At 38.3% G+C, this 13,871-nt stretch overlaps 1 protein-coding gene and 1 long non-coding RNA gene across 3 annotated transcripts in view; both read right to left on the bottom strand.

The window, feature by feature from the left end:
* The window catches only part of LOC111729585, a 25,635-nt gene extending 11,926 nt beyond the window's left edge, over positions 1–13,709 (bottom strand). The window contains exons 1-2 of the long non-coding RNA XR_002776294.1: positions 13,086–13,709; positions 2,579–2,587 (exon numbers count right to left, since the gene is read on the bottom strand). This is a non-coding gene — a long non-coding RNA (uncharacterized LOC111729585). The remainder of the gene's footprint in view (positions 1–2,578; positions 2,588–13,085) is intronic.
* The window catches only part of RASSF3 (Ras association domain family member 3), a 68,980-nt gene extending 55,115 nt beyond the window's left edge, over positions 1–13,865 (bottom strand). For both annotated transcript variants that reach the window (XM_011373671.2, XM_011373679.2), the window contains exon 1: positions 13,724–13,865. In XM_011373671.2, the coding sequence (XP_011371973.1) occupies positions 13,724–13,834 (111 nt within the window). In that variant the 5' untranslated portion in view covers positions 13,835–13,865. The remainder of the gene's footprint in view (positions 1–13,723) is intronic.
* Positions 13,866–13,871: the final 6 nt, after the last annotated feature.

The following is a 13,871-nucleotide window of genomic DNA, read 5'->3' as shown; positions in this document are numbered from 1 at the left end:
TTTCCGTTTCACCTACATGTCTCACTTTCACATGACACATAATTTATCACCATTGTTTACTATTACTCCCCCTGAAACCAAAAGAAATCTGCTTCACTGCCGTTACCCAACTTCTTTTTCTTGATACCTCTGACACAAGTCTGATCGAACGGAAATCAGGTGATCAATTATCAAATATTGACAGTCTCCTCTGTGCCCTACACCAGGCGCCACACTAGCAATGAAGATCCAGTGGTGAACAAGACAGACATGGCCTGCCCTCATGAAGCTCATAGACAGGATAATTCGGAAGACTTAAAACCAAATTTGCTCAAGTCCCCGGACTCATCCAACAATGAGCTAGATATCATCTTTCTCAAAAGCATCCGAGTACCTCATAAACACCACAATCTAATCATAAAGTAATTTAAACTTGCTGCTTAGATATAATTGTTCAGGTCCCCAAAACACAAATCACTGCTATGCAGATAAAAATAGACACACATGAATGAGATGGGGGAATATATTCATTTTTCAACAACTATTTATTAAATAAGTGTCACGTCCAATACTACTATCAGCTGAGAATTTATAATCAATTTACAAGAGACAAGATATATATTAAAAGTAGGAGAAAACAATTTTATCGTGGTCTCTAAACACCTGTGATGCTGTCACACTTGCAATTATATAATGATTTATAATCTAGGAATACTTTCCACACACATCATCTCATTTAATCCTCCTACATCTATTTTCAAGACTAACAAACTGATACTCAAAGCAGTTAAGGAACCTGCTCAAGCTTCCAGAACTGGTAAATGACAGACCCAAAACCAAGACAGTCTCCCAGTTCTAGATCCCTAGACTTTTCTACTGAACTACAGTCTTAGTAAAAGCTCCTACCAAACTTTTTAAATTAATAATGCTAATACCACTAGAAATAATAAATTAACCTTTATTAAACATGTACACTCATGCTAGATAATGCTCTGAGTCCTTTATATGAATTAATGGTAACCATTTACGTAAGAGTGTATCAGTAAAACCACAGCTGAGTCAAATTTTAAAAAATCTTAAGTGACTAAAAATATTCACAATGGTATTCAGAATATAAAGCCAGTTTTAGACAACCATTTTACTGTAAGATGCACAACCGAAGAAATGAGAGGTTAGGGGTGGAGAGGGAATAGCAAATCCCAAGGGGCTCACGTGTCCCAAAGGAAGAGGTTTCCCACCAGATTCCAACACTCATCCCAGTTTTACAGAGCATAAACGAACTCTCTGAAGAGTTAGCCAAACAGATCACATGACTGACTCACTGAGCTCTAATGCCTGCATTTGACTTCTGCATAAGGAAGCTTGTTCCCTAACTGCAGATGTCCCCGACAGCACAGAGAGGAGCTGGACATGCCATGGGTGGGAGACCAGAGGGCTGGGAACCCAGCCACAGCCCAGGGAGTGGGACTCTAATGACAGCCGCAGCATCTCCCTTTGCAGTGGTTACACAGTTCACATAAATTACCTCATTTGATTTGATCTTATGAAAACCAGAAACGAGACAGTGACTAAGCCCTAAACAATGAGCGCTCGGTGATCTAGACCTTCTGGAAAAAGGAAAGCCCCCAGGAAGAAGTGGAATTTGTCATGGGTCAAGCCAGCAGCCTGGGGCAAAACTGCAGCCAGTATCCTGCAACCAGAGGCAGATTAGAGCGGGAAAATAGAATTTGAAAAAATAAAAAAAACTTTTTAACTTATACATAAACTATTGGGCTAAAGAACCACACTTTCATATGCCTGCTCATTCTCTTACCACTGGTGGCTTGCTTTAAAGGAAAAAGAAGTTGACGAAGACTTTGATAGGTGGCCTAGGCTTGGTGAGAAGGAAACAGCCTCTTTACCAGAAAACAAAAGCACCAGAATGATAATGAGATTTTTTTAAAAAAGGAAAGAAAGAAAAATAAAAGGAAAGAAGGAAGGAAGAAAGGAAGAAAAAATTAAGCATCCAGGATGACTTAAATTCCTTCCTGATCAATTACATTGAGCTTCCCAATTCATTTTGATCGATTAAGCCAAAGAGATACAAACTAATCCCTGCCGTCTTCTATTCTTTGGCTGGATTATTAGTTCACTTCACATTTCTCAATCATTCAGCCTAGCATCCTCAAATGAGAAGTATACAATCACAGTTGTAAAACCTTTTAAATAACAATTGCTGACATTTATTACTGTTTGTCGTTCACCAAGTATGCTGCTACTTTACAGATGAGGAAACTGAGGCTTAAAGGGGTGTGATGACTAGCCAAAGATAACACAGCACTGATTTAACTCAAGCTGCCTTATATAGCTACTTGCAACCAGTCATCAATTAAGAATATACACCCTTCTAGCCTATCACAAAACTGAATCCAGTTCCCTTTCTTTTTCTCAATAGTAAAAGTTTTTAGCCCTCAGCTCAAAAGGTCAAGACCCGCTGTAATATTAATTTTGAAACTGTAAACAACTACCTCTGGTGGGAATGAATTTTAAGTTGATTTGCTGATATTGGTGATAGGTTGGCCTTTTTGAAAGGTACTCTCTTTTCTCTACCATGACCTACCTCCAAATCCTCTCCACCAAATGGCAGGAATAATCAATCATGCTTTGGGTAGAGTTCACAGAATAAACAGGACAGCCAAGGATCGAACCCCACCTCGCACAGCAGCACAACCAAACTCATTCCAACTGACTGCCCACCCCGTCGCCACTGCTGGCCATCAGCAAAAGCAGGACCGCAACTTTCAAACTTCAGAAAGATCTGAAAGGGCAGTACCTTCCTCTCAAAGGAAAACTGGCAAGAAAAAGCAATCCACAAGCCTGTTTAAAACAAACAGAAACAGACCTTTAACGGGCAAAAGTAATAGAATATTATTGTTCCTTAAATCATCTACATGATATTTACATTTTCTAATAGCTGAGAAATTAATGACTACAGCCAAGAATCCCTGAATTCACTTCTGCAGTACCATTCAATCTGTATCTGCTTAAGGTCTAAACAGATAAAACTTTTGTTAGTTTAATTTCCTATCTCAACATTCCACTGAAATTAGAATCCATGAAATCAAATGAATTTTAATTCCTTTGCTCTATTAACTGTAAAACACTATGGAATGTTAACTTCATTTTAGTATTAGTATTTTTCCTCCTGCATAATGCATGTAGCAATGTTGTTTTCTGTTTTCATAAAGTCTGGGGCGGGGGGGTCTTTGTTTTGCTGTTTGAGAACTATATCATGTGCATACAAATTTCTATGACAACTGACAAAATATCAAAAAATATTCCTCAACACAAGCGTTTATGGGAAATATTCAGAGTAAGCATGATCTGTCTAAGAATAGGAGGATTAAGAAGGGTTCACAATCTACCTAGTCAGAAGTAACTTCACATCTTTTTAAAAGATTCAGTTAAACCACTCTGAAAGAAGAAACAAATTCTATCAGAGCAAACTAGGAGTTAATCAGAGTATGAGAGATTAAGCAACAATTTTCTTCAAAGGCTAGCTTTAAAGTAGATTCCATTTACTTGCAATTTTCCAACAAAAAACAATAAGCATGTATGTAAATAGTATAAAATTCCTCTTTGGTAGGGTTTTTAGTCATTTGTCCTATCATTCTACTTGTAAGATAACTTAGGTTCCTCCTAATTCTATCACGGTAGTTAGAAAACTGGCACTAGATGTATCGAAATTCAAAGATAAACAGGCACTTCAAGTCACCCTTTTTGGCATGCTTAGTAAGAGACATGTCATCCAGCTCCCCACCCTCTGTACTCCATGGTGTATACACAGGACGCTGATGCTTTCTTAGGAATGCCTTTCCTGTGTCATAATTATAGGAGTAACAAGCATTTTGCTCCCTGTTTCAGTGATGTCAGCCTTAAACACACTCTAAGGTATTTCAAAATGCCAGAATATGTAATGACCCTTTAGTACAAACAGTAAGTCAAAAAAATAACCTGAAGTTCAGTTGACTGAAAAAAAGGGGAAGCATCTACTGAGCTAAATACGTATGCATAAAACTCAAGAGCAGTGCTCTCAAGATTTCCACCCACCTAAGAGACACATGGTCAAGGCCGTGCACGAACAATGCTCACTTCAAGAGGAACAGCCACTTACAAGTACAGAAAAATATTAATTTAATGTTAATTAAAGGAATGCAAATGAAATAATGATGAGGTGCCTTTACAAAGTTTTGCCCTCCATTTTAATGACTACTTCTAGTGGAGCTAAGGGTGCACAACACTAGTTAAAAAACATAGCCTTAAATTGGCAATATATAACTATAGCCATAAAAAGTCATACCCTCATGCTGTTAAATTCCATTTTATACATCCATCCTAAAAAAGTAATCCATAATGGAAAAGGGTTTCTTGCCCAAGATGTTCACTATATTATTACATACAGTAGCAAAAATTAAAAGCATCCAAGTTTTCCAATATATGGAGAATAATGCCTATTCAAGAAAACCCAATGCAGACCTGAAAACGACAGGTGAAAGCATGCAGCAACACCTCATAATTCTAAGTTTAAATAGTGGGATTTGAATTCATCAATACAGTTTTCCTCAAATAGCATTACCATATGATTGGCTAATGCCACCTCTGGGTATATACCTATATATCTGAAAAAATTGAAAGCATGGTCTCTAAAAGATATCTGTATACTCACATTCATAGCGGCATTATTCACAATAGCAAAAATTATTCACAATAGCAAAGGTAGAAGCAACTTAGATACTCATCCACTGATGAATGGATAAACAAAATGTGTTTTATGCGCACAATGGAATATTACTCAGACTTAATGGAAGGAAATTCTGACATGTACTACAACATGGATGAACCTTGAGTGAAATAAGCCAGTCACAAAAAAAAAAAAAAAAAAAAACACCACAATATTGTATGATTTTACTTATTTACAAGGGGTACCTAGAATAGGTAAACTCATAGAAACAGAAAGTAAGAATGGTGGTTGCCAGGGGCTGGGGGGATGAGAAATGGGGAATTGTTTAATGGGTAGTTTCAATCTTCCAAGATGAAAAAGTTCTGGAGATTGGACACGCAACAATGTAAATGCTCTTAACGCTACTGGACTATATACTGGACTATACACTTAAAAATGGTTAAGATAAAAAATTTTATGTATAATGCCACAATTTTTTAAATGTCAGTACAGTATGATTATTACATAAAACAGACAAATGCCAGAAAAAAAACTAGGAATTTTAAGAACATATTGCTCTGACTATCCATAAAGCCAAAAGCTTAAAGTCCTTCCATTACAAAAAAAAAGATATGCTTATGAGAAATTACTCAGTTTCTTAGCATATTCAAAAAAGATGGAGCCAAATTTTTAATTAAGATTTTGCTTTTTACAATGGATGAGAGATGACCTATATAGACTAACTGAATTCCATGAGAGGTTTCAATCCGTTTTGTTCACCAAATCCCCAGTATCAATCTAGCTAGCACATTGTGAATAATCAACACACTTGGGAAATGAATTTAGAAAACCACCCTCACAATCTTAATATACACACACACACACACCCCCCTCCTCCAGACCCGCATTAAGTCCATGAAAACACTTTGCTGATTACATTTTAAATCTCTTAAATTCAAGACCTTCTAAATCTATTCTTCTGGTCTCCAATTCTCAAATTCATCCTTTTTCCTCTAATTATCTCACTTTGTTTAGCATCTGGAAAAAGAGCTGAGTGCTGCAATATATAATTAGTAAATTATTCTTGGCTGACTGAATCATGTAGCATCAATAAGCAACTATAGTCCAAAAATGCATATTACTCTTGCTGTTTTAATACTCTGTGACATAATGAGCCCTATTTTCTGTAAACTGAGGAGGAAGTTGCAGTTTGAATATAGGGCAATTTTATCCTATCAGCTCAATGTGAAAAAAAAGGGAAGTTCCCCACACAAAAGTTTCACAGCCCCAAAATGCTGGTGTGTGTGACCCAAAAATAGGCTGAAAAGAAACTACTTCCAACAGTTAATATAGGCAATGTTTGTTTAGCCAGAATAAAATCTCCTACTAGGCAATGTATATTAGCTCTTCAATGAGACAAGGATGCAAACAGGCAAAAAGGCAAGCTCCCTTTCACAGAGAAAAATCTTCCCAGAACACCAGACTGGCAACGCCATCCATCCATCCGCCCACCCACCCACTCACCCATCCACCTGCAGCCACCTAGATAATGGAGATTCAAAACCCTAGCAAGAGCTAGCAGTTCTACTTTAGCAAACAGCAGTGTCCAACAGAAGTCTAATGTGAACCATGTATGTAACTAAAAATTTTTCCAATAGCCACATTAGAAAAGAAATTGGTAAACATTAACTTTATTTAACTCAATATATCCAAAATGTTATCATTTCAAAACATAATCGATATTAAAAATTGTTTTGATATCTTGTATATTCTCCTTCCTTTGTCTTGGAAATTCAGTGTGTATTTCAAACTTATAGCACTCCACTCAAACTAGCCACATTTCAAGGGCATAATCACCATGTGTGTGGCTAGTGACTCCGGTATTGGACAGTATGGCTTTAGAATGGTGGTCACTTCGATTTCAGAATTATCCGTAATATTTTTACACATTTTAGTTATTTCACATTTTAATTATTTTTTACGAGCTCTGACATTCTTTGTAGTGCATCTCTGGCCCTCTCCACTTAAAAAAAAAATTAACAAGTAAACAAAAACCATTTGACTAGCCACCAACAGCCAAGCCAGAACTGAACTATTAAGAGAAACCTGTAAAATCAACCTCGTTCAAGAGTTTGGTAAACTCTGGTTAGAGTTATTAACTGTTTAATGCATTTTATATACTGAGCATGATCATGTTTCTGTTGGAACACAGTCACCTACAATTTTAGGATAGATGTCAACAGGGAAATGAGACTAGTTTTTCAAGGATACACTTCTCAGTCAACAATTCCACACCACATTTTACACAATAGGTGTGCTCCTGAAAACTGTAAACAGTTTAAAGTTTCCTTTACACTGAAGGAACAAGTTCTTTAAAGGAAAATCAGAGAGATGTTTTAATTTGTCTATTTGACAACCTCTTAAAAAAAATGTTACTAAGTGAGGCTAGGGACTTCATTTTGTTCACTGCTCTATTGCCAGAGCCAAGCCTATGTTTGTGGGGCACACAGGCAACATTCGATAAGTTGTTGAATGCATTAATGATGGACTTTCTTAAAATAAGTGGAAAATATAATGTGATTTATAGCTAACTAGTAATAACAGATGTCACCATTTTTAAGATATTGTAGAGACCCTATGGTCTAGCTGGCAAAAAAAAAAGTGTACATTTGTAAATAAGGAAAATTAAAAGAGTACCATCCATAAAGAGTAGCCTTTCATTTCTCTACTAACTGCCAGGCATTTATTTTATGTGTTGGTAAACATGCTAGTCTCAATACTCATTGAAGAAAATATAACAAATTATAATTTCTGCTATGAAGGAAAAGAGCAGAGGGCTTTAAGAGGAAGGGATGCCTATTTTGGACTGGAACACTTCTCTAAGAAGGTGTCATGTAAGTTGACATGTGAAAGAGAACTGAGGGAAGCAATTTCAGGCCCAGGTTCTGTGATGGGGATAATTTGGATCCTGAAAGGAACCAAGAAGGCTAATATGACTAGAATCCTAGTTATATGCTGTTATTTAAAAGATGTTGCATCAGAGAGCTGGGCCTTGTTAATATAGGCAATGTTTGTTTAGCCAGAATAAAATCTCCTACTAGGCAATGTATATTAGCTCTTCAATGAGATGAAGAAGCAAACAGGCTAAGTTAGCTAAGATATGTCATATAAGAGCACGCATCTATCATATATCCTATTCAGTCTTTTCATCATCCCTTCTAAAGAAGGGCCAGCTAGCAAATGGCCTTGGGCTAAATTAGAAGTGAAAAGCAAGCCTCAAACCAAGACCTTTATCAAAAGACAACCACTTTATGTGGGAAGTTGGGAGTTAGCATGAGCTGCTGCTTTGGGGCTAAGAGCTGGTGATCAGGCCACAGTACAAAGCATTTGGTCAGCCTCGGTTTTTCTCCCAGAAAATGAATGTTTATAGTTATGACATGCACTGACTGCCAAAGGAAGTCTAAAAAGAATAACCATATTATTGGATATTTTTAGCTTTTCTTTTCATAAATGTTTGTGTCACTGCTTTCCAAATAATTCCACATCTTCCGAGTTAGCCAGAAGAAAAAATGAGGTAAAGAATGTATTGTTCATAAATAAGAATATATGACATTGGTGACTAATTTTCTTTTGAAATTCAGTTAAAGGAATGAGTCTTTGTCAGTCCTGCTCACACAAACACAAAATTCCAATGGATTAATACTGTGTAAGAAGAGCAGACTATATCAGACATGGAGACAAGATGTGCAAATCACCATGCATCAAGCAAAAGGACTGGTGGGAATGTTTACATTCAGTAAGATAGGGATTAACCCACCTCAGATTGAAAGACACACAGACTGAAGATAAAGAGATGGGAGAAGATAGTTCATGTAAATGGAAACAAAAAAAAAGCTGGGGTAGCAATACTTGTATTGGACAAGATAGATTTTAAAACAAAGGCTGTAACAAGAGACAAAGAACATTTCATAATGACAAAAGGATCAACCCAACAAGAGGATGTAACCCTTGTAAACATTTATGCACCCAACATAGGCAGGCCTAAATATATAAAGCAACTATTGGCGGGCATAAAGGGAGAGATTAACTGTTAATATAACAATAGTAGGTGTCTTTAACACCCCATTGTCATCAATCAATAGATCATACAGACAAGAAATATTGAATAAGAAAACAGTGGCCTTAAATGACACATTAGCCCAGATTTTTAGAACACTTCACACCAAAGCAGCAGAATATACATTTTTTTCAAGCGCATATGAAACATTTTCCAAGATAGACCACAAAACAAGTTAAGCCACAAAAAAAGTCTCAACAAATTTAAGATTGAAATCATATTGAACATCTTTCCTGATCACAATGGTATAAAACTAGAAATCAATTACAAGAAGAAAACTGAAAAACACACAAACATATGGAGGCTAAATAACATGCTACTAAACAATAAATGGGTTAACAATGAGATCAAAGAAGAAATCAAAATATACCTTGAGACAAATGAAAATAAAAACACAACCCAAAAATCTATTGGTCACAGTCAAAGCAGTTCCAAGAGGGAAATTTATAGCAATACAAGCCTACCTCAAGGAACAAGAAAAATCTCCAATAAACGATCTATCCTTACACCTAAAGTAACTAGAAACTGAACAAACAAAGCCCAAAGTAAGTAAGATGGAAATAATAAAGATTAGAGTGGAAATAAATTAGAGTCTAAAAAGATAATACAAAAAATCTTGGTAGTTTGAAACAAGACCTGGTTCTTTGAAAAGAAAAATGAAGTTGATAAACCTTTAACCAGACTCATCGAGAAAAAAAGAGGACCCAAATAAATAAAATCGGAAATGGGAAAAATGATAATGACATAGAGATTAAAAGTTAGTATAAAATGTTAGTATAGCCGAAATACTTTCAATGTTGTAAACATTCTTTTGCCCCCATGGAAACACTGAATACAGTAGGGTAACTCATTACTGCTGATTCTAGCAATAAAACACAGTACCAGAGAGCCATAAAAATATTTAAATTACAATAATGAGAGAATCCAAAGGGCCAGCTTGAGGCCTGTTATGTGAAGTCTTATGTGGAGACTTGCCTTCTTAAACAATTTTTCAGTATAAATTTTTGAAAAGTGTGAGTGGTTCAGAAGATAATTTCAAGTTTTTCAAGACCTCTTGGCTAATATACTTCTAAAGAAAAACAAGTGTCCCATTTTCTTATTCCTATTAACTACCAAACGCTCAGGAAGAAAAGTGATCACCTTAGATATGGGGGAAGACACGCTCCAAAAGATTAATAATTTTAGTCCATTTCTACTCTTAGAAGTCTAAATAACAGGTCCTGTATTTTTAGGTAGTTTGATTTTGAAAATCAGGAAAGGAGAATTATGAATTACAAAACCGCCCACATTCATGGTTCTGCTTGAAACAATATAGTGAACCCGCAAGTATGAATTACAAATACTATAATAAAGATACATGCAGAAAGGGGGCAGGGGTCAACACTTTCTTAAGAAACTCCTAAACTATAGATGTCCATATTTGCAACAGGAAAATCAAAATTTTAAATTATTTTATAGCCAAGAAGTAACAAAAAGAAAAGTGGAATTTGTGTAAGAAAATTTGTATGAATTACAAATACTATAATAAAGATACATGCAGAAAGGGGGCAGGGGTCAACACTTTCTTAAGAAACTCCTAAACTATAGATGTCCATATTTGCAACAGGAAAATCAAAATTTTAAATTATTTTATAGCCAAGAAGTAACAAAAAGAAAAGTGGAATTTGTGTAAGAAAATTGGAGTTCCAGCCTTTCTCCTAAGTGTGGCACCTTAGTCAAACCACTTAACAAGGCCTTACTTTTCATTAGGTTAATGCTCCGGAAGGTTCTTGGGAGAATAAGATAGGGTACACTTAAACCCTGTAAAGAGTCAATTACTATCAAACCAGGAAAGCATTCATTCATTCAACTAATACTGTATTCAATGACCAACCACTGTGTGTCAGGTACTAAGCAGAACCCTGGGGATACAGCAATCAACATGACATTCAAACTGCACAAACGGGCCATGTGTTCATTCCCTTTGTAACCAACCACCATACAAGTTTTTAACCCTTTTCTTAAAAAAAAGAGGGTAGCAACATAAAATAAGAACCAAGATAACAGTTGCGTTCTATCTGTAAAATTTCTGTTATTGTTGGAGACAGAAAAAAGTTGGGCTATGTTCCTTTGCCTGGCAAGAGAAAAAAGAAATTTCTCACCCGCTCCCTCCTCTCCCCATCCTCCATTTACCACAAACATCTTGCTTTCTCTGGATATTTTCAAGAGTTCTAGAAACTACATTTTCCTGGCTTTCCCACCAGGTGGTTCAGCACCAAAAAAGTCACTATTATCCATAATAGATCTTTATGGCAACGCCTCTCTTTCCACCTCTCTAGAGAAAAGATAAATTTCACTACCACACTTTATGTCAGAGTACATACCTTATTCTTAGAATCACCAGCTTACTAAAATGAAAAAGGCTTATCTAACCTTAGGAAAAAAATGTTCTATAAGAGTGCCTTGCTTTATATTTATAAATTCTACCTTCTTAACTCACAAATCTTATCAGGAATGTAACAGACTCAATCAACTCTTTAAATAAACTAAAATACCTACTAAAATTCAGAGTGTGGAGCATTTTCTCCACCTACAAACAAGTCCTATAATTCAGCACTTAGCGTGTGTTATATTAGAAGGGGAAATACAGAAGCAATGAACCTTCAGAATACATGTTAAATTCTTCAAGCAAAGAACTAGGGCTTACTATCCTGATTTTCAGCACGATAATTCAAAATACATACTAATGTGAGATTAAATCTAAATGCTAAATGAGTATAATATATATGCTAGATGAATATTATGTAAATGAGTATAACACAAACATTATACATATATAAACCAAGAAAAAAATACATGTTTTTACTTTTTAAAGCACACCAAGATAAAAATACATGATTTTACTTCTTAAAGCCCTAAAGCATTCTCAGATCATTCCAACCTATTTTGGCCCTTGTGAAGGAGCCTGGATAATCCAAGAATCAGTACGTTTCTGGAGTTTACTAGCCACCTCTGGAATAGACTTCAAACCAGCACAACCATCTCTGACAAGCTTCTGTCAAAGTGTAAAATGGTAAGAGCAACATAAGTGGAAGGAGAAAATACAAAGTGGAAAATGGAAAGAAGGGGGAGGCCAAGAAAAAAAGAAAAGTGGAAAAAGCATAAGAAAATGAAATTCTTCCATAACCAGTGGGGGGAAGCAGGGTATTTCTAATTTCCAAACTTCACGGCAAACTCTCACCATTAGAATACACCCTAATGAAAATTGCTATGGACTGAATGTTTGCGACCCCTCAAAATTCACATGATGAAGCCCTACAGGGATAGTATTTGGAGGTGGAGACTGTGGGAGGTAATAGGTCAAGAGAGTGACCCCCATTATGGGATTAGTGTCCTTATAAGACAAAGAGAGGTAGCCCTTATTCCATGCAAGGACACTGCAGAAAGTCAAGGAAGAGGTCCTCGCCAGAACCCAGCCACGAGGGCACCCAGATCTTTGACTTCCAGTCTCCGGAACTGTGAGAAATAAATATTCATTTAAGTCATTAAGTCCATGGTATTTGTTACAGCAGACCCAAATGACTAAGACACCTCTTGAAGTGAATATTAAAATAGTGCAGCCTTAAGACCTAGAAACAATAAAGAGGGGAACACTTCACTCAGTATCATCTGGACTTCACTCAGGGTCACCTGCTACTGAATAAAGGCACCTGACTTCATTCTTGCCCTTCGCTGTTCCTCTCCCCCTTCTTCTGGTTTGGGAGTTAAGAGGTTTTAAAAGACTAGAACTTCCGAATGAAAAAAGAAAAGGAAAGAAAAGAAAAGAAAGAAATTTGACCTCAGAAAGTGGTTAAAGAAACTTAAAAGGTCTGGCAAGGAAATCCTAGCACATTACTTGTCCTCACCCCTCCCAAAACTCATCATCCGGCCCTGAACGATTTTCCTTGCTTCTAGTCTCCAGGACTAAATCTGACAGCAGTGTTGGTGCGCGCCTGTTGTTTTTTTTTTTTTTTAAGAGCAACCAATTTGTTCCATTACAGCCTTCCCTAATCTGATGTGAGCCTGGCTGGATTGGCAGGGCTTCCTGGTGTGGCTCCAGGACCAGGAGGCCGCGGGGCTCAAGCGCCAGACTTAGAAGTCCAGCCCAAGTGTCCCTTTTGGGGAAAGCCTCCCTGAAAAACACGGTCACGGTCAGCGAAATTGGCCCAAGTTCTCTTCCCATCTCTTCTCAAGTCATGCTTCCCACAGAATGCTTCCTCCAAAAAAGGAAGAAACCGGCCTAAGGCTCAGCTATCGCCCGCTAGTATTTACCTAGTACCGGAACTTATGCGCCAAACATTCAAGGCGCCTATAAACTTGACTTTACAGGAAACGCACCACCTTGACTCTCGCAGTAAAGATTTAGTAAGCGCCTGCTATCATCAGGCCCCGCGTTTCTCAGCGATCCCCCACAACACACAGATGAGGCGCCTGGACCCGAAAGGTGGAAGAGGCCAGGTCACCACGGCCACGAGACTATTACGCGGCCCCTTAAGCCGTTCAAGGGGCCACAGGCCATTGAACTGACCAATAAAAAGGGCCAGAGCGAGGACGCGGCCGTTGACCCTGGGGGGCACGAAGTGAGTCCTAGCACGCAGGAGAAACGCCGGGAGTGGCCCGGGGACGCCTCCTCGCTGAGAAGGGCTCCCCAGCAGCCGGCCGCCGAGGCGGAGCCGCAGAGGCCATCTGGCACGGAAGGCAGGGGCCGGCCTCAGCCTCCCCGCCCTTTCTCCTTTCCTCGCCTGGGGCGTCCCCAACGCAAGCCCGCACGCCCACATGCACTAGCTCAAGGCACGACCCCAGCATCCAAAGAGGTAGAAGCCACCTCTCGGCGGCCCCCTCCTTCCCTGCGAGCATCCTCGCCCCGCGGAGACACGTGGCGTCGGGGTCCAGCCGCGCGCAGCACTCACTTGCTGGCCGGAGCGGGGCTTGCCCTGGGGCGCTCTCCTGAAGAAGGAGGTCCTGGCGGTGAAGAAGAAGTCCTCAGCGTCCTCCTCCAGGCTGCTGTAGCCGCTGCTCATGCTGCTGGTCCCGTCGCGCGCGGGCAGCCTCCCCGGG

The sequence above is a fragment of the Pteropus vampyrus genome, unplaced genomic scaffold, assembly GCF_000151845.1.
Source record: "Pteropus vampyrus isolate Shadow unplaced genomic scaffold, Pvam_2.0 Scaffold9, whole genome shotgun sequence".
NCBI lineage: Eukaryota > Metazoa > Chordata > Mammalia > Chiroptera > Pteropodidae > Pteropus > Pteropus vampyrus.
This window is presented reverse-complemented; position numbering and strand designations above follow the sequence as displayed.